The sequence below is a fragment of the Mustela lutreola genome, chromosome 4 (genome assembly GCF_030435805.1).
Source record: "Mustela lutreola isolate mMusLut2 chromosome 4, mMusLut2.pri, whole genome shotgun sequence".
NCBI lineage: Eukaryota > Metazoa > Chordata > Mammalia > Carnivora > Mustelidae > Mustela > Mustela lutreola.
Genome location: NC_081293.1, coordinates 161,224,987 through 161,246,625, shown reverse-complemented (window position 1 = coordinate 161,246,625; position 21,639 = coordinate 161,224,987). Strand labels below are relative to the sequence as shown.

General features: G+C 45.5%; 1 protein-coding gene across 3 annotated transcripts in view; it reads left to right on the top strand.

Moving 5' to 3' along the window:
• Positions 1-17,069, top strand: part of AOAH (acyloxyacyl hydrolase) — a 160,316-nt gene extending 143,247 nt beyond the window's left edge. For all 3 annotated transcript variants that reach the window (XM_059171560.1, XM_059171559.1, XM_059171558.1), the window contains 4 exons: positions 18-77; positions 1,367-1,463; positions 7,215-7,291; positions 16,706-17,069. In XM_059171560.1, the coding sequence (XP_059027543.1) occupies positions 18-77; positions 1,367-1,463; positions 7,215-7,291; positions 16,706-16,834 (363 nt within the window). In that variant the 3' untranslated portion in view covers positions 16,835-17,069. The remainder of the gene's footprint in view (positions 1-17; positions 78-1,366; positions 1,464-7,214; positions 7,292-16,705) is intronic.
• Positions 17,070-21,639: the final 4,570 nt, after the last annotated feature.

The window sequence follows — 21,639 nt, the reverse complement described above, 5'->3', positions numbered from 1 at the left end:
TGTTTTCTTACTCACAGGTCAGCCCCTGCCACAGCTGGATGTCCTCCAACAAGACGCTCCGGACTCTCACTTCAGAGGTGGGACTGTAATAGCTCCTCTGATACCATCCTTGATCGTTCCTTCCTGTGTTTACTCTGGCATTTCCACTGGGGAGGGGATCTGGGCAGGGGAAGGGCCTCCAAGCTGATGAATAAAAACATCCAACTGCCAGTGTGTTTGAGAAGCCAAGAGCATGTGGGCTGCCCTGTCCCTCTCTTTCTGCCATGCTCTGGGTCTGTGGCTCTGGCGATCTCTCATTCACTGTCTCTGTGACATGCATTTCTCTCTTGTACACACACATGTATGGACACATGTATACCCTATTTAAAGCTGGTCCTAGGAGTATTTGTAGTCCTAGGCGTATTTGTAGAGGAGTGAGCAAGGTTAGGCGTACAGACGACCGGCATTCGAGGACCAGGTGCTCCGTAACCTTCCTCTCTTCTCTGAGGGGATCCATGGTCCATGTACTTATTTCATGGATGGTGGGTAATCTCTTTGTAAGAGACCTAGAGATTTTTTATTTTTTTTTACAGAAGAAATATATTTCAATTAAAAAAAATTTAGGGAATATAAAAAACCTGAGACACAAAGAATAATAACAAAAATTACCACAAATCCCATCACCCAAGTCAATATGTATGTATGTCTTTCCTATATTAGTTTCATAGATACTTGGGGGATTTTTGCCTATACAGTATCAGAGTACACATATTGTTTTGTGCTTTCCAGTGTTCATAAGTGATTCCTCCACATCATGATTTTGTAATCATTTTAAAGCATACAGCATATGAATGTACCACGATTTATTTCACCACTTAGTGTTGGACAGATAGGTTGTTTCCAGTTTTTCGTGATGAAAAATAGCACTACAATGAACCTGTATGTACGCAGATCTGTATTTCTTTCTATACTGTGTCTATTTCCTTTAGACACATTCTTAGAAAAATTATTGGGTCAAAGGGCATGCCACATTTAAGGGTTTGATCCCATTTCCAAATTGCTCTCTAGAAAGGCAAAGCAAATTGACATTCTCAGTCACCTCTCTCAAGGCAATATTCTATATTATCATGATTATCCATCTTTTATTTGCCAACCCCATGGGAAAGAAAGGTTATCTTATTTCTTTAATTTTCACTGATTGATTCCTAATGAATGTTAACAGTATTGTATGTTCATTAGCTGTTTGTGCATGACTAGAATTTCACAGGCAGCTTCCCTCCGCTGATGGCTCCGAGAGAGGGTGGGGACTCTCCATTTCTTTGTTCTGCCTGAATTGTCTCACTAAACTCTGGGTTTCATGGATTCTCCCTGTTTCTTTTGTATTCAGAGAGCAAAACAACTCTCCGATACACTGAAAAAAATTGCGGCCAGCCAGAAATTTACGAACTTCGATCTTCTCTACGTGGATTTTGACTTCCAAGAAGGTAAGTTTTGCTTGGAGTCGGTACTGACACAAGACAAGGAGTAGCCACCACAGTTTAGAGCCTGACTGAGCAAAACCTTTATAAGCCAACACGGGCAGTGGATTGGGCAGCGTGATTCCCACACATTCAGGCACACTCACAGCTCTGAGTACTGAAGAAAGATGGACTGTGAGGCCCTTTCGGGGAGGAGGGAAGCTTACCTTCACCTCATTACACCATCAATTTGGAATCCCTGAAGCCACTGTGACCAGTTGGAGAGAGCTCTGGGCCGGGAGCCAGCAGATCAATGGAATCACCTAGATCATTCGTGCCAGTTCACCAATGCTCTGCTTACCTGTGGGCTAAAGATGAGTGTGGCAGGAATGAGGGATAAGGCAGTGCCCCCCCCTGTGTGGACACAGAATGACCTTGGGACTCAGCGGCAGTGTAGATTCCCAGCCCCCCACACATGATGTAACTTATCAGAGCCTTTAAGGATGGGATCTTGGATTGGCCGGTGGCCAAGTGTGTCCACTCTCCCAGCTTTCTGGAAAGAACACCGCTCTTTCTTTTCTAGCATTCTGTCAGAATATGGGGGTCATTGAGGAGTGGCCACACAAAAATGGGTGTGATTATCAGAGCTACTGATTTAAACTTTAGGTCTTAACTCTGGAAAATTGTTATTTATTGACTTTAATCCTCCCAGCCTCATTTTCATGGCTAAGCACTTGTTATACAAGAGAAAAGCCTCCTGTTGATTGACTGCCAGCTGAGATGATGCTAATGGAAAGCTTTACAGTGTATGCAAATGATGGAAGAGGTCTCATCCAGAGTTTATCATCTCTCTCTCCCTGCCACCAACAGCCCCAGCCCCAGCAGCTGGAATGAAGCAGATGGCCATCATGAATTATCAAATTTTACCTTAGCTGACACGTACGGCATTGCATACCCTCGTACTTCAGTCCTAAACAGGCTTTCAACAGGACTGATCTCCCTTAACTAGATTTCCTGCCTAGGTGATACATGATTGTCTCCTGGGGAGAGACGTTTTGATAAATAACCTCTCATTAAAATGCAGAGCTAAAGACTCATTAATGAATTCCTGGTGTAAACAAATGCACCACCAAGTGATCTTTGATGATCGTCAACCTTGAATATAGATAAAGTTATTAAAAATATAATAAAGTCGAACATTCACATGGGACTTTTCCTTTTCCGAAGGAAACCCTAGCTCTGTCGTTTATTGTCTCTGGGAATGTAGGCAATTCCCTGAACATGTCTAAATGCTCCTTTCCAAACCTGGAAATGGGGCTACCATATCTACATAACAAATCTTTGTGATGACTATATGGAAAAAATGTGTAATTCCCCTAAATGCTCTGCTTGGTTCATAGCAGGTGCCCAGGAAGGAGTAAGGTCCCCTCGCACCCTTGCTGCTCAACATGTGACTTAGGGCAGGCAGTGCCCCGCCCCCATCTGGGGGCGTTATAAATGCAGACCTCAGGCCCCACCCCTAATTAGGACCTACCTAATTGAAATTTGCATTTCAACATATCCACAGATGACCCGTATGCACATTACAATTTAATAAATGGGGCTCTGTAATGCTCCAAGTTTAAGGAGTTAGTCATCTGAGTTTTACTAAGTCTTACCATGTTCTGTGGGTGCTGGGAATATCACCATCCAAAAAAAAAAAAACAAAAAACAGCCCTTATCCTCACGAAGGATAGGGGAGAAGAGCTTTACCCTTGACCCAGTGCTACCCACTTCCCACTGATGACCTCACAGGCATGAAGGCAGAGGCTCATCGGCCCCTTCTTGTCCTCAAGGCAACAGTAAATGCAGGATAAAAGCCAGAAGTTCAGTGAAATGGAACATTCTAAACCAATTGGCAGTGGGTCATCTTACTGAGAACCCTCCTCCGTATTTGGCCTTACTTGGCAACAATCATCAGCAGTTCAGGGACTTTCCTGAGAGACATTTATTAAAAATAAAACCTGAAGATCCAGGTTGGTAGAGGGCCTTCTTTGCCTTCTCCATATGAAGTTAGGGGCACTGCTCCAGGGAGGACATCCAGGGCCAGCGGGAGGGAGCCGACAGGCAGAGGAGGTGGCGGCCCATGATCTGTCCCCCTTGAACAGCCAATACAGAGGAGGCTCATTCACTCCCAGATCCAGCTCCGTGGGTAACCGCCATGCCTGCGAAGCACATGACCCCAGCAATCATGGAGGTACAATGTGCTATTGTAGAAAGAGCCCAGCATTCGGCACCAGAGGGAAATGTGCCCCTATCCCAGCTCAGACACAGAGTGACTGCGTAACCTTGAGTTGATTACAAAGACAGTAATCACTCTGCTTTGCTCTCTTTTGTGTAGGGTAACCATAACTAAGCCAGGGAGCAGGTGGGGTTGGGGGGTAATCCCCAGGGCTGTGTGAGGATTGAAACAACACTGCGATGTAGCGAGAACCCTGTTAGTTGATGTCTCCCCACCACCGCTGTCATCCGTGTGTGCTCGACTACGTTCTCCTAGGGCTTGTCATAGAAGAATAACTGTTGATTCTCTTCCAATGTCCAACCCACCTCCCATGACCAATCATACCTGTGGATGACTTTGAGTCCCCTAGAGGAAGCCATGTGGAAATGTATCTCATTCACACTGTGGTCTTAGGTTAGTTACCAGGCATAAAAACCGCATAGCCACTTATGAAAACTGCAGCCTTTTTTTTTTTTTTTTTTAAGATTTTTACTTATTTATTTGTCAGAGAGAGAAAGAGAGGCAGAACACAAGCAGGGGGAGCGGCAGGCAGAAGGAGAAGCAGGCTCTCCGCTGAGCAAGGAGCTCCATGCGGGGCTTGATCCCAGGATCATGAGCTGAGCCGAAGCACATGCTTAACCTGCTAAACCACCCAGTCACCCCTGAAACCTGCGGTCTTCAGGTCACATGGAAATCTCCCCTCTCATTTCAGTGCTGTATTTGAGCCGACGACTGCCTCACAAACATCCCCATTTTTCACAGCAAATGGCCTGTTCCACCCCCTGTGACCGAGCAAACTGCCGCTGAGGGCCGCTGTCCCTTGAGGATAGGCACGAGCCTATCTATTCTCCACTCTGACAGCGTCAGTCCCACAGTGAAGGGCTATTGCTCATCTCCAAAGATTCTTTTTGTCTCTTGCTGACTCATCCTCTAACTAGTTATGAGCTAAACAGAGGCAGCAATCTTTTCTCCCTTCAGGAAACCCCAGCTGGAGCAGGTGATACCCTTTTTTCTTTGTCTGTACCGCACCTCCCAAACAGAGGAAGGAAAATGCCACTTGGCTGACAAGGCCGTTTTTACACTGACAGTTTAAATATACCAGCTGCTCTCAGTTTCCAAGACAACTCAATTGGAGTAAACTTGGTTCTTAGTTCTCCCCACGTGTTTGTTTGTAAAACAGCCAATGACTTCCTGGTGCTGTCCGGAATTCAGATTTCTTGTTTTAAGTATCTGCTAGTGTTGCTGTTCATCCAGGAGCTTCCGAGTGCTTACAACTCTTCTTCAATGGCTTCTATTGAAAAGCTGGTCATTCGCAGAGCTGCCTTGACTTTACAGATATAGAAAATACGTTATGCATCAAATCCCAAGAGATCATTCGTGATTACTCAAGAAGTTTAATTCAGGTCTTCTGAAGAAACAGGAATTCATTTACCTATTTTTTTTTAAAGATTTTTATTCATTTATTTGACAAAGAGATAGAGAGCATAAGTAGGCGGAGAGAGAGGGAGAAGCAGGCTGTCTGCTGAGCAGGAAGCCCAATGTGGGACTTGATCCCAGGACCCTAGGATAATGACTTGAGCTGAAGGCAGCTGTTTAACTGACTGAGGCACCCCCAGGCGCCCCATTTACCTATTTGTAATTGTGGTCCCAGGCAGGAAGAAAACAGACCAACTTACCATGTTGCCCCTGCTTGGATCTCCTCCTCTAAAATCAGTCAGAGGGCGCCTGGGTGGCTCAGTCAGTTAAGCATCGGCCTTTGGCTCAGGTCATGATCCCAGGGTGCTGGGATCGAGTCCCATGTGGGGCTCCCTGCTCAGTGGGGAGTCTGCTTCTCCCTCTGCCTCTGCCCCTCCTCCTCCCTCAATGCTCTCTCTTTCTCTCTCAAATACATAAATAAAATCTTTTCTAAAGTTAAATAAATAAAACCAATCAGAGAAGAAATAGAGTTCACTGGTATTGCATTTATTCTCAGAAAGCAAAATTTCCCCCTGAGATCAACAAATATAAAAGGGTCACTCTGTCTAGCACTAGTCACAGTACAGATACAGATAAAACCTTAAACTCTTGCCTGTGAGTTTCTGATTCTCTCTTTAAGTGTTATAATACTGATGTCTGCAGATTTGCAATGATGGGTAACCCTCCCAGACACAATAATCGTGTTGGAAAATGTTTTTCACTCTGAATAGACTGATAGTAGCCTTGGTAACCTGCGGCATTTCTTTTAATGCCTGTTGGATTATTCTCTACGATAAGCCAGTTCTTCTAAAGACTGGACTCCTTTGTAGTGAGGCGGGATAGGGACTTGTGCAGCAGCAGAAACATGTTTCCTGGCCGGAAGGAATATGTTATCACTGACTCCCAATAAGAGCCAGACACAAAATATGGAGGAGTGGGTCGGTGGTGGCCATTTTGCAGGAGAGGAAGCCAATAGGAATTGGTGGTCCTGTGTGTAGGACTTCAGACCACCAGCAGGATTTTTTTTTTCTGAGCAGTATTTGAAGCCCCTCAGGGAACAGGGATTGGGTAGCAAGCAGGGGTAGCATGCTGTGATAGTAGGGCTAATTACAAAAGCAGCGTGGTGCTGATTCAGCTCTGGGACAGCCTTCACAGCCTGCACAGCCAAAGCTTCTGGTAGAATTTCCATTCCTTCCTTTGGGGCGTGATGGGGGGAACCAAGAGGGCACACATTCCTGCTCTTGAGTCTTCAGGGGGTGAAGAGGGAAGAGCTAGAAAAATTGCAGCCACGCCTGCTCCCCTTTCTGAGCGCCAAGGAAGTGAGGGCAGGGGTGACGCTGGGAGCAGCCAGCTTCAAATCTCTGTCTCTGGAGGCTCTCTAGGGATTTCGAAATTTCCTTGAGGAGTTCTTCCTGACCGTATAATATTACAGTAGAGAGTTCCTGGAGCATCTGACAGTCTTGGTCTCTTACTCCTGTTTGAAGGGCAGTTTTATTGCTTTTCGACACTTTGGGGCTTCACAATATTTCCTCGGTAGTCATACTCACTCTAAATGTGATGTTGAGATCATTTCATGTAATTATATTTCTGAGAAACTGTATGATTTTTAATGGTGACGGCTTGACATATGCAGGCAGTATCTGGGAACGGCAGCCCACCTAAAGAGATGTTAACAAAATGTTTAATTTTCCCCCTTCTCTTGCGATACCCTCCCACTGAGAAGTGAGATGAATTTACTTCGGTGTTGAATATTTCAGAGCTCACCTTTTCCCACCGCCCTCCTCCCTGCACAAACCACATACACCCAACACCCTCACACATTTTCTTCCTGAGTTAGAAAATTTAAAAAGAGAGAGAGAGAGAGAGAACATACAATGGGAAGGTCATTTCTGATGAGAAAGCCTCCAGCCCGAGGTAACAGCCCAGAGCAGCCACGACTGAGTAAGCATCAGCCAGGCAGGCCATGGGAAGCTCTGACATTTTCCATGTGGTCCTTGCTCTCCAGCACTGACCGTCACTTAGAGAAGCAGGTCGCTGACCCTATGCTTTTGTGTGCCCTGCAGTCACGGAGGAGTGGCGGAAGCAAGGCGGGCAGCCCTGGCAGCTCATTGAACCGGTCGATGGATTCCACCCCAATGAGGTAAGTGCAGTCACATGGCAGTTGCTGAGGCTATTAGGTTCCTTGTAGAATATAGCCCGGCATCCATATATTTGTCTTTATGTTATTCCAGAAAGATGTACTCTCATGTCAAAGATAGGCGATTCAATTAAAACAAACTGAAAATCAGAATAAAAGGCAAGTGAGATGGAAATGATACCTGGCTTCCTGCATTTCCTATCATGTGTGCTGGGCAGTCCTCACAGACTGCCAGTGAGAGCCTACAACATCGGCTCTGTTTTCTAGGGGCTGATGTAAAAAGGGGCATATGTCATGGCATCCATAAAAAATAATAATAATAAATACTCAAAAAAAAAAAATTGCAAGGATTCCTGGAAGCGAGACCTATGAGAAATTTCTTCTATGGATCTTTCCAGAAAGAACACTGGATGAGAGAAAAACAGTGTCCATAGCATTATCCTGCAGTAAGAGCTGTTTCTTAACTAAGATTCCAAGGTTCAATTCTGGAAAATAGTTCTAATCTGGCCTCCTCACAGAGCTAGAATTGCTGGTGCGTGGGACTCTGTCCCTTCCAATGCTCCCCCCACTCATTATCCCAGCTTCAACCAGAGAAGCTCTACCTTTATCTGTCATCTATACTGGACCTGCTTGTGGTATTTCTTCATTTATGAAGAAAGAGAGAAAAAGAAAGAAAGAGAGAGAGAGAGAAAGGAAGGAAGGAAGGAAAGAAGGAAGGAAGAAAGAAAGAAAGAAAAGAAAGGAAGGAAGAAAGAAGTAAGTATGGGAGTAGTCCTGCCACTTTTCAAATTTTGAAAAGCTGGCAATCCTTTGCAACTCTAGCCTCCTTGCCTAGTTTTGGTAAGGATGGTGTGGCCGCGACCACGGTCTACACCAGAGAAGCAGTCCTGGTGTGCTCTCCCAGTAGCCTTGGTCTCAGTGGTCAGTCAGGCCACAGGGAGGGCTGACCATCCCCTTGGCAACCTGAATGGAATGGCAGCCCACCTTCCTTCAAGCTGCAGGCTCGCAGAGTGCACAGGCAAGGCTAAGAACTGTCTCAGAGGAAACAAAAGAGAGTGCCACTCTGTCTACAAATGAATAAACAGTGGAGTCCCATAAATGCTGAGTAAATTGGAAGTGAGCATCAAATGCCCATTTCTCACTTTAAACAACTGAAAAAATAAATCTAGGAAATGTACCTCAGAATATCTAACTTTCCTGTGTATCATGTGGATAAACTGATCCAACAGATTTATTGGCTAGAAGCTGGTTAAATATTAGAGTCTGCTCCCCATAGAATGATGACTTTTGTCTTAGGATGATTTTTAATATAGAGACCTTCTTTCTGGCAATAATTAGGCAGTGGTGCTTGTCATTCCTGCATATCACAGAGTTTAACTTTTCTCATTCTAGAGAGAATTGTGGATATGAAGAAATGTCAGAGAAGGAGTTAATTAGGAACAAACTAAAAAGGAGAGGGTCAAAAATGGCTTTATTTTTATTCTTTAGGACATACTTGTCTGATCCATCAAAAGACCATCCTGTCCCTGACACTTAAAATAATATTAGGGCTCAAAGTCTGTCACATCAGGGCTCTATCTTGCACTGAAACAGCTTTGCCTATAACTGATCGTTTAGAACCGGGTCAAAAGCTGAAAATTGGGGCGGAGGTGGGAGGGGTGGCACCAGGCTAGCTCAGTCGGATAGAAGATACGACTCTTGATCTCAAGGTCATGAGTTCAAGTCCCACGTAGGGCATAGAGTCTACTTTTAATTAATTAATTAGTTAAATAATTAAAAAGTAAAAAAGCAGAAAATCAGTGTGTGCCATAATCACACATTACTCCTGAGAGATTTGTTCCACAAATGGCATGGTGGTCCACAATGGCATGCTGAAGCCACATTCAAAGTGAGCGACGGTGGGTGGCCATGCATAAAACCTGCCTGTTTATCATATATTGAGCCAAAGAGTCCAGACTGCAACTTGCCATGCAAAAATGTTTAATGAGTGCCTAACACAGTGAGAATTCAAGAGGCAACAGGAAGCTGCCTCTGACATCTAAGGAGATGGTAGTCTAGAGGGGAAGAATGACAAGTGAACAGACAATTAAATACAGTGTGGTCGATGCCTCCAGTCGCATGAGCACCAAGCTATGGGAGCATTCTGCAGGTTGGGATGGGAGAGAGCAGGGTTTGGAGACGTTTTCAGAGGAGCTCACTCAGAGCTAAGAGCCCAATCTAGTCAGGTGCAGGGGAAGAGGGAGGGGCTGCACGAAGTGTTCTGATCGGAGCAAACTGCGTGGGCAGTTTATTTTATTATAAAATAAATAAACCAAAAAAGCCAGCAGAGCATGTTGGAGGAAATGAAAGTGCTGCAGTATGGCTGGGTCATAGAGTATGGGCATGGGGTTGAGAGAGAGCAACCAAGCATACTTACTCAGGGACCAGATCACATAAGGTCTGTAGGGGGTTTGACTTTTTTCCTGTAGGAAAGGAGGAGCCCCTGAAGGTTTTCATGCAAGAAAGAAAAATAACCAGATTTGTGGTAGCAACTGGAGAATAGTGTGGTGGGGCCCATCCTAGAGACAGGGAGATGGTCTGGAGGGTGCTTCTGTGTGTGAGAGGTGGTGGCCCAGGGGAGTGGGGAGAGAGAGAAAGGTGTGCACGGGCTGGTTTCCCACAGTTGAATCAACAGAACATGGCCGTTTACTGGACGTGAGCATGGAAGAGAACGAGATGCTAAGCATGACATGGGAAACTGGAGAGATGATTCTGTTGCTCGCTGAGGTGAAGAACACAGAGGGCAGGGTGGTTTGAGGAGGAGTTTGGTGCATGTTGGATTAAAGGAGCCTGCAGGACATCCAAAATGGGGGTGTCGTTTTAGCAGAGAATATACAAGCTTAGAGCTCAGGAAGGGGTCTAGGAGGAAGCTACAGATGTGAGCCGCTGAGCACATTGTGATTTAAAGCCTTGAAGAGGAATCTCTTGGCCTACCCGCAAGGTCCCTTCCAGATGATGCCTCTTACAGCAGAGGCAGCACTGATGGCTCCTTTTAGAACCTTAGGTTATTATGTAAAAACTAATAACTTAAAACTGCCACACAAGTGTGTACTCACACACACACACACATGCACACACACACACACACAAGCAAATGATCCACAAAATATAGGGAGCTATGGGAGTCCACGTCTTTCCTAGATGGGCAAGGTTGGCCCAAGGGCCTCACATTAATGGCATGGACATGACACCAACAAAAGGAGTACACTCCGGCCATATTCACATGTCCGCCCACCAATTCCTGTCCATTTCAGCAAAAGCAGTTGGTGTTGGCCCAACTAGGAGGGAACCACCAAGGAGGGAGCAAACGTTATCCTATTGGCCTATTTTTTTTTTTCTAAAACCCTATAAGAGAACTACTAGAATGTTGATTCAGTTGCTCCAATTTTCTTAGGAAGGCAAGTTTAATTAAGTATAAACATGAGTCGTGTTGAACAGTTCAAATTTATGATTGATATACTAAAATATTTTGACCAAATTGTATCGACCATCTAAACCCTTTGCTTATATTTTATTGGAAAATAACCAGGCGTAGAAAAAAATCTTAGTACAGACTGACAACTGTGTTACCTTTTCATCTCACTGCCCAAATGTAGAACCAGAATTTTAAGAAATATCTTCTTCAATAGGAGAGGGGAAAGTAGGTTATAATGCCGGACTTGACAGTTGATGGGATTTGGTGGGTGGGAAGGAGATGACTCACAGGACTGGGCATCTGGAGGAACAGAAGTGAAAAATACCAAGGCAAGAAACCCCGAAGAGGAAGGGGGCAGATCTGAGCATTCTGAATCTGGGGTGCTTGCACAATATCCAGATGGAAATGTCTAAATCACCATTAGATCAAATTGATGGTTTCTGATCTCGGGACAGGGGCCTGGCCTGGAGACACAAGTTTGGAAATCAACAGTATCTAGTTGAGAACTAGAGACACTTGTAGGGTAGAGACTGGCCCATGGGCTCAACTTGTGACCGTGGCCCATCACAGAAGGACCCCCTAGAGAGGAGACCCAGGAGACCATTTGAGCAGGTATAGTAGAGAGGGGAGAATAGCTGACTGAGAAAGCGCTGACCAAATGTAGAGAAAGTTCAACTTATAAAAGAAAAAATATGGCCAAGACCTAGATCTGTAGCCTGTGGAAGCCGCAGCAGTTCTACTATTTAAAAATATTTTAAAATCTCTGCAAAGCTAAGCTCCTGAATTGGTACTTAAAAGACCTCTGGGCCTGGGGTCAGACAACAGTAAACAGAAAATACTGGAAGAGCCATAGACATACATCAAGTCCAGTGTCCTTGGCTACTCTGAGACCACTTAGCTAACCATCCCTGACACCTTCTGCCTTAGCAGTTTTGCCCCACAGAGCTCTCTGCAAGACCACCTCCTTTCCTATCACAATGCCAGTAGCAGCTCCAACCAGGCTCCTCAAACTCTTCCCGTAAGCAATAAATTTTCCAGGACATTGACTCCCCTCCTTTCTCTTGAACCCTAAACCTTGTGCATCGCTGGAAGTAGACATAAGATACTAATCAGTGGATTGGTTTTAAATTGTATTTATATCTTTGGCTTTAATATTTATTATGTATATAATTGGTTATTAAATGTTAAAGCCTTCAGGTCTTTGTTTATCTCAGCATGTAAGCCCCTGCGAACCCAAGGTCCTGAGTGGACTTGTGGAGTCCCCCAAAGAAGGAAATGATGCTGGCTGTGGGGAGGGTGGAGAGGAGGGCCTCCTGGGCCAGGGAACTCTCAAACATTTTGGGCTGGCCCTGCCTGTGCTTCCAGGACTATATCTGTTCGGTTTGCTTCAGACATAAAGCCAGCTAGCAACAGTGGCTCTGGAATGACAAACTGAGTCAGCACGGAGAGGGCCGAGCTGGGAATTTCCATTCTCCCATAGACGTAAATGTTTAAATACATCTTACACCACTGACACGTTGTTGCTTTACAAACTTAAGATTAATTGGGAGAGGAATGCCTGGATGGCTCAGTCTGCTGAGCGTCTGACTCTTGATTTCAGCTCAGGTTGTGATCTCAGGGTCCTAGGATGGAGCTGAACGTCAGGTTCTGCCCTGGGCATGGATCCTGCTTAAGATTCTCTCTCTCCCTCTCCCCCTCCCACTGTTTGCTCTCTCTCTCTCTCACTCTTTCTCAATAAAAATAAAATTAAATTAATTGGGTCCAATAGACGATATTTCTGGGCAGATTAAGAGCCCAGGGAAGCAGAGCCATGCCTTCCCTGTGGTAAGGACTTCCCTGCAGGCGTTTAAAAGCAGTTTTACCAAGATAGCCCAGAATGTTCTTCCTACAGGAAAAATAAATTCAGAGTTTATTTTTAACTTTGGTCTCATAAAACCCAAGAGTTAAATTTAGCAAGGGTTCAACTTTAAAGGGATCAGGGATGATAAGTTTTTGATGAAACCTATGCAATCTTGCTTTGAATTGCATTTATTTTTTTTAATATTATAAAAAGGTAGTTACTGTTCAGGGTTTGATTTTATAGTTGTCTTATTAATGAGTTCTATTTTTGTAGCAAAATACATAAAATTAGTTTATCAAGTAGGAATGCGAAGGGATCCTGGATCGCGTCCAGCTGTGAGCCCCGGTGGGCCTCTGTGGTATGCAGGTGTGTCTCAGGAACCTGTGGGACAGACCCAACGGTGTGTGTTCACGGGGAGGACCAGACGTTCTCCTGGAGAGGAGCTCGGCGTAAGTCCAAATATAGTTAAGAGAAGAAGCGTGGCTCTGTTTAAAAGCTGTCATCAGAAGGGAGAGAGAGTCTAGAAGACCTGCAGTGGCTCTTCCAGAAACTTCGCCAGGTTCCCACCCTCCCCTTCTCCTCTCTGGGGACGCCTGCTTCCATCGCAGGGGATTCTAGGGCCGCACAGCAATCCTGGAAGATATGTTTCGCCAGACCCACTTAAGTCAACGGCGGAGGGGTAAGTCCCCCTGCTTTGTTACCCCTTCTGGGAGAATTTCGAAGAGGAGCCTTCAGAGTGGACCAGGGACCCCCACATGGAATGGACACCGTGAGCTTCTGAGCAGCAGCAGGGCCTACAGGCGGACAGGTGGGGGTGGCCGTATCCCACAGAAGCACTGGGGCTGCAGGAACGCCTGCAAAAAGGCAGCAGGGCTTCTCAGAGGATAGCCCAAGGGAGCTGCCCCACCTGTTGAACTTAGCAGTGGGGTCCGCACGCACCGCAGCGGGGGCTGCCAGAGCTCGCACGCCGCATCACCCACAAACGGGCCTGACTGCATTAACTGCGAAGTCCCCCTGAACCAGAACCTCCTCTTGGCCAGCGTTGCGCTGGGTGGGAGGTCACCCGCACACTTGCGTGGGAGGCAGGCGAGCCCCGCAGCCTCGGAACCCCCTCCAGGTGCTCGGTCTCTGGTCCCCGTCCTGAGGACAGACGCCAGGGACGTGGGTGACCAAAGTCTCCGCCGGCGAGCCTCTGATGGAATACCGCGCCCTGAAAAAAACCGTGATACAGATCTACCTTGAGCGACACAGAAACACGTTCGTAATACAGAGGGAAGCAAACAAAAGCGGATTACAGACTGTGGGGGCGATGACTCAACCGTGTGCATTTGTCAACGCTCCCGAAGCTGTTTACTCCAAGAAGTTAATTCCACAGTGTGTAAATTATACCTCGGGAAGAGCAGACCGTCAGATGATATTTACAGAAGGATTCGCTCTCTGTGTGCCTCTGTGTGTGTGTGCGTGTGTGTGCACGTGGGCTCCCTCTATTATAATTACAGATAACTTTCACTTACTCTGTTTTCTCCTTTTGCTTAATTGTCTTGTCAGATTTTTCTCACATGAATAGGGATTGCTTTACTATTTTAAAAACCATGACCAGGGAAGCACAAAAGAATATTCGGGTTCAGGGAAGAGCTCACCCTCACCCAGGGGAAAAGGTGGCCGTGCCTTGCCCTGGGTATCATAGGAGTTACAACAGGAGGCTGGTCCTAAGAGAAGCCCACAGTAGATGCTCAGTAAACGCTTATCACATGAGTGAGTGATGAGAGTGGGTCATCGTACCCCAAATCTCTAGTTTAATAATAACCACGCTGCTCTCGCTTTAGACCCAGTGTATTAGCAGTGCACACTCATAAATATTTTCATCTCCATTAGAGTGACAGCCAACTAATTGCTTTCAAGCCGAAGAGTTACCGCATGCACGAAGCTGAGCTCTTTCCTTTTAACTTTCCTCTTCTTATCCTCACCCCATCTCCTCCTCTATTAATTTAGATTGGGAAATAAATCATCACAAATGTCTTGGTTTTACATAATTGTTAGGAAGAAAGCTTAGGTGTACCACATAGCAGAAGGGCAGAAAACAAAACAGGAGAAGCAGTAATTTTCCACAGACCTGGCAGCAGCTTCCTTTGTTGAAAAATAGCAGGAAAAACAGCCACAAGACCAACCTTCTGTCTTCAGAAGATGCTGATCGCTTGGTGTGTGAGACAGGAGTAGCCGCTTCCTGGAAACCTGTGGCCTTAATAGTTATCCTTGGGGTGGGAAGGGAGGGGGAGGGGGAGCAGAGGAGGTGGGAATGAGCATAGGCCTGAGTGTGTGTGTGTGTGTGTGTGTGTGTGTCCGTTATGGAGGAGGGTGGCTATGGGGTATGTGGTGCGTGGTTTTGGAGGGTGAGGTGTTGTGGGGGGGTGTTGGGAGTATGTTTCTATGTGGTAGGGGTAGCGGGGTATGTTTCTGATAGGCACCACATGGATATGATCAAGATTACAGTGTTGGATACACAGAATTTGGGTCCAGCTCAGAAGGCTCAGGAACATACTAAAATACTGGGGGTATTTAATGTAGCAACTTAACCAGTTCTAGTTTTTTCTAACAGCTGCTAAAACCTTACACGCAGTTTAGACCCAGAAAGGTCTTTAAACCATATACTCTAGCCCACTCATTTTGCAAGTGAGAGAATTGCAGCCCAGAGAGTAGAAGGGAACTGCCTAACATCCCTCAGAGATCCGGCAGCACTACCTGTTGGAATGGTGAACAGGACCTGCCCTCTGGGGACCATGTCCATGTGCTTCTGAATAAAGTTGGGGACATCCCTGAGCACCTGCTCTGAACAGTGTGTTCCCCCCAAAAGGCCTTCAGCAACCACATTTCTCTGTCAGCATTCCCTTTGCCGATGTAGCCAAGTTAGGACATCTGGGCCTGGCCAGGCCCCATCTGCTAAATAAGGGCATTATCTGCAGAGAAAGAGTCCTCATCAAAGTCATGTTAGTGACGAGCCAGAGGATTAGAGAACCAAGACTGGATCCTGCTAACACTATGAGTAAAGGGAAACCTGCTGTAAAACCAAGCAACCAGAAGGTGGGCGTTAAGCTGAAAAAGCCAGAGACAGGGCTCACCCTAGAACCCCAGCCACTTTCTTTGTGCTTATAGCCTCCTTCAGCTGGTGACTCTGCAGCCTCGTCTCCCAGGCTTTCTTGGTTTCCCACCATGCCATTCTCTTCCACACCTCTGTGCCTTTGCACAGGCTGTGTCCTCCACAAGGTGCACTGTTTCCCACATCACCCATCTGGGGGAACTTCCTCCTTGAAAACAGCTCAGCCATCACCCTCTTTAAGGAGGACCTGTCACTTCCCCCAGCAGAGCCGGCACCTCCTCCCCTTCCAGCGTTGACAGAACCCCCGGTGGGCTTGGTGGTGTCATTTTGCATGTCTGGAGTTCCTTGAAGAAAGGTTTACCCTATTAATCTCCAAAACCTAGGCCTTAGGCCTGCACTAGATGTTAGCTGTCCACAGATAAATGAAAACATACATTTGTTGTCTGTTACTAAATAAAAAATCAATCACCTCAACGTTAGCAGCTCAAAACAACCCAGAAGTTATAACTTCTGTGAGGCAGGCAGTTTTGGGCGTCTACTTAGGGTCTCACAAGGTGGAAATCCAGTTGTGTCATCCCAGTCCCATCCTCACCCAGAGACTCAACTGGGGAAGAATTGCTTTCAGATTCACTTAGGTTGTTGGTAGAATTCATTTCCTTGTGGTTGTAGGACTGAGGACCCAGCTTCTTGCTGGATGTCAGCCTGCTGCCATGCAGGCTTCCTGACAAACCTTCTCTCTTCATCAATCCCACAGAGTCTCCCAAGTCTCCAGCAAAGCAGAGTCTTAGATAATGTTCCACAGTCACTGAAGTGACATCCTTTTACCTTCGCCATATTCCATTGATAAGAACCAAGTGATAGGTCCCACCCACAGCAAGGGAAAAGGGTTCTACAAAGACACAAAGCGAGGAATCATGGGAGACCATTCCAGAGTCTGCCCACCAACAAAGAATATGGTAAATCCTGCTGCTAAATTCTTTACTTTGGTATAATTTTCCTTTTGTTCCTCCTTCGGGTTCTCTCTTGTAGGTGGCTTCCCAGCTGTTGGCAGATAGCTTCTGGAAGAAGGTGCAGCTCCAGTGGCCCCAGGTTCTGGGAAAGGAGAATCCGTTCAACTCACAGATCGAACAGGTGTTTGGAGACCAAGGGGGCCACTGAGTGCCTCTAGGAGACCCACTCCTGGGAAGCTCAGGGAAGCAAGAACTTGAGTGAATTCATTCAACAGATGGTTATGGGGCTGCCATTTTGCCGGCCCATAGGACCCTCTTTCACAGCAATTTTGCAAAGTGCTTTTCTCTCATTTTGGAGTCTATCTGAATGGCAGTGTGATGCTGAGTGTTTTCTGTTTGTCCCTCAAATCACCTTTAATAAAGTGTTGTGGCTGCCATTCCAAGCAAGAGAGGGTATCTCTGCCCTCTAATAGCTAATTGTTCTAAAAACAAATTCAAAGTCCAGCGATGCCTGGCAACTTAGCCAGGGTCTTCATACCCCAGGATTGAACCTCGGTCTGTTGCTGCTTCTCTGAGATGGCCAGCAAGCTGGGGTGGCCCCTGGGAAGGCTGCTGGCTGGCTGCCAAGGACTCTCAGAAGAGAACACAAGACTACAAACACAAAATGTGGGTACAAACTTGAATGTTTATCTAGAACAAGAAAAGAAATCACAACATGACAATTTTTTTTAAAAAATTGACAAATAGCATAAGCCCCACAAAATCCAGATGATTGAGAAAAATGACAATTGTTCTTTCTTTAAAAGGTTTTCTTACATTCGTTGGCTGCATAATCTCATCATCTTTCCCTATAACAATGACTCAGTGATATCATGGTCTACAGAAAGGACAGAAAAGCAAAAATGCGTTGCTTTTTATGGATAATTTAGAGGAGTTTCTTTCAGCTGCTGAACTCATTGGTAAAGTCATGTACATTTTTAGGATTGTTGTCAAATTGGGAGCATCTCTATCAAATTTCTGTTGAGTGAGAGCTGTTAGAGCTATGCTCCCTATTTGGAGTACTGTTTGTGTTTTGTGTGCATATAAGCCCAGGAATTCTGGTAAATTCTATTGGACACCATTCTCGTTGGTGTCTCACCTCCCTTGCCCATCTCTGATGCAGCCGTGGATTTGGGGGGTCAGTGGGTGTAGGTGTACACCCAGACCCACATCGCACTGCCAGCACCCAACTTCACATGGGCACGTCTTCCTACATTCTGCCCTCAGGAGCTTGCTTGCCACAGCCCAGAGATGTGGGGCTATCCTACTCCAGGGATCCCAGGAGCCAGGGAATAAATGCACCAGCCACTTCCTTTCAAGCTCTTCCTTTCAGTTTGGGGAGGCATTCAGTGTGCTTCTCAGGGGCAGAATCAGCCCCTTTGTTCTTGCAACAATGCCGTCGATGGTGTTTCCTTCTACTCTGACACTCTCCTTGTCCCCTCATTCCTGCTCTCTGGAGGAATAAATAAATTCCCAAATAAACCACCTGCACCTAAGTCTTTGTCTCAATAGAGACAAAGTTAAAATGATGGTATGTGCAGAATTGTGTATGCGTTACTACTGAATAATGCTGATATGCAGATGCTTCTCTTTCAACTAGACATCAACGCAAACCAAATCTACTTACAGTACACCGTCCATTGCCATGGACCAGTGTCTGGCTTTGTGCCTTTTACACCTGTTTCTCCTCCGTGATCCACCACTTCCCATGCTGGGAGCTGTAGGATATGTTCATACTGTGATCTGCCCATCGGCCCTGCACCCTTATAACCAGGCTGGTGAAACTGAAAGTCACCCAGCTGTGCCCAGAAATGACTGCAAACCACATAAATATTTCCAGATACACCCACCCTAAATGGATCTCCACTTCCGCTGCCCCAAAATTCCCATGGCTAGCTCACAGCCACCAGATGGAAAAGAAAGTATAAAGAGAAGCAGCAATTGAGTTTAAAATACCCTGCTTTTGCCAATTTTACAAGCAGGTAACCATGCGAAACCATTGCTTGGGCCCCTTCTGAGGCTTTGGAAGGAACCCTAAACTTAATCTCTTTTTGACTCATGGTCAATCCACCTCAGCTCACAAAATTAATTTGCCAGATGGTGTGCGAGTTCCGTTTTAGGGGCCTAAACACTTAAAATGTTGTCGACCCATTAATTTCTGTCCCCTGGACAGAACCCTTACTTCAGCCTGACCAGGACATGTCCTGGGGAGATGGATCAACAGGGGACCAACATGCCAGCGGGAGGCCTCTTGTTTCCAGCAGGAAATACAAATGAGGAAAGTGAATCGGAGCATATAAGGTGTGGAGGTGTAAGACTATGGAAATCTTACCTGTCTCCTCCCGGGGCATGTGTCCACTAACAGTGTCTTGGTAAGTCCATCACTGGTTTTGGTGTTCCAACATCTCGTGTTATGTTAAGGACCAAGATACCAATACTTGTCATAGCATTGTTTTCTTGGTTCTTTTTTTTTTTTTTAATCTGAAATCTTAAGCGGGTAGTCTCAAGACATACACAGAGAACACTGCACTAAAATTTTTTATTCCTTTAGAAAGAATTCTATTTAATCCTCACTCTTTTTAAGATGCTTTCAAGTTATTTTATTGCTCTTCTAACTTCTACTTTCCAGGCTACTTGTGAAGCTGATAATCTCATATTGCTTTTGCTGTTGCTGGGGGGATAGAGAATTCATTTTAGGCCTAGCCATTTTCCAGAAGGCCCTGAAGGACTAGAGTTGTTTTAAAAGTGTGGAGTAAAGAGGGAGATTCAGAAAGTACAGAGAAGAGGTTCCCAGACTGAAACATCCTGAGACCCTCCGCCTCCTTTTTCCTACCCTAGAAGTCATCTCTGGCCTGGCCACTTTTCCCTGTTCAAATTCCCTTAGGGACGGAAGCCCCCACATTGGGGAACAGTTTTACCAGAACCATATTTCCCCTCCCCGACTTGAACAGTTCATGTCAGGAGGCAGACGGGCCTTCCTCCTCGCTCCTGGGGCATGACATCCCAAAATCCAAGGGTGGGAACAGATGGCACCCCCATCTCACTTTTTTTTTTTTTAACAAAACATCAATACTACACAAAGTAAGTGCTAAATACCACTACTGTCTCCTCAAGAACTGAAGTCCAAGGCCAGGCCCTCACCCCGGGATCAGAAACCTATGGGTGAAGCAAGTCCACTCTGCCTCCATCTTTATACTCCACCAATCTAAACACATTCCTTCTTCGAGATTCAATCACATCTTTCTCTCTGACTGAGAGATGTTCTGTCCCTATAAGGTGCTTTGTGTACTTCTCATAACTTCTAAGTGTTCAGAATTTACAAGATAGCTGCAGGGCGCAACTTTTATCTTGTATTTCTGCACTGGTGTCTCTTGAGATCCTGTCTTTAGCCTCCATGTTTTCAGAATCATAGTGTGTGAGTGCTAGCCTCAGAGAGGCATGTGAAGGATTTTCTAGGGGGCTCACATCCCTCTCCATCTCCTTCCCCCATTCCTGCAGTGGCCTCCTGATGAGATGCACTGGAAGAGAGGCTCCAGGAGATGAGAACCTGGCCAGTCATGTTCCCTCCTGTATCCACAGCCTTACAACAATGGCTGGCCCACAAGAGATGTTCAGTAAGTAGTACCAAGTGATAACTGAGTGGACGAGTGAATGAATGAAGAAGGAAGGAGACATTACAGTTGCCTTCCAAGTCACATTTCATTATTTCTTGTTACTCAAAAACAAAACAAAAAATGGAGGCTGTTTTTTGACACATTTAAATTTGCCCCATTGACGCACACTTGTGATGTGAGAAGGTAAGAGAAAAGCAATTAATGAGAAGATGCCTTGCTCCCAGGGACCATTGGTGGGGAGGCTTGGGCTCCTGTATAATCTTCATCTAAACATCCAGCCCTCTATTTTCATTGGTTTCTCCTACTTTCAGATTGAAGACCTGTCTAGCCCTTTCCTATTGAAATAGAGCTGCTCATTTTCCATATGAACAATTATTAAGAACTTCTATTCTTCCCACCACCACTCCTGGGCATTTTTCATTTGGGAGAGAGCCTTTTGGGCTCAAGCCTTGGTGAAAGACAAAACTCCAGGGCCCCTAGCCAGAGTAGATCAGCTAAAAATCTTTGTATGCTACTTGTATTGGCACATGACATAGCAGGACCTAAACCCAGGAACATGGCTTCCTTCCCCATCCCACTTTCTCACCCCGTTAACGCCACTAGAAAAGGGATTCTTAACTAAAGCCCATGGGAACCCTACTCTCCCCCAGAATTTAGAATGCCTATGAACTTGAGTGGAGGAAAAATTGTATTCAAGACCCTCTACAACGGCATTTCCTTTTATTATGAATGTAGGCAACAAAATAGCTGTATTTTTGTCACAAATATTTACATATCACATTCCATTTGCTGCAGATACAATCAATTCAATTCTCATTATTCATAGGAGTTATGTTCCATTAAGTCATTCTGAACACTGAATTAGCAAATAATGAACCATCGCTCCTAGGGGACATAGAGGGTTATGTTCCTGCGAGCCTCTGGTCATAACATTTATCATTCAGCCAATCAATACATAACTTTGTTCCATGTGTGGTTTTTGTTAAAGACACCTATTTCATTTATAGTCGATTAATTAACATTGAACTCATAGCCAACGGCACTTTAGCTCCCACCCGAATGAAGATTATCTGCACATCTATCTTCTCTACAATGCACGTCACAGCCTTCTTGCACTCAGGAACCCACATGATGCTTCAGCACTGCACCTGCATTTTAAACAATGAAATCACCAGCAGAAAGTATAAAACTTCCCAAAACGTGAGTTACTTAACAATGTTAAGGCTGAAACAAGAAGAGCACTGCCTTACTCAACCTCAGCTGGAAACATACAGGTCAGGGAACCAAATTTTCCCTATTCAAATGACTGCAAAAGTGACATGGGTATTTATTTGGGGGTTACAAATAAATTTAGCATGTA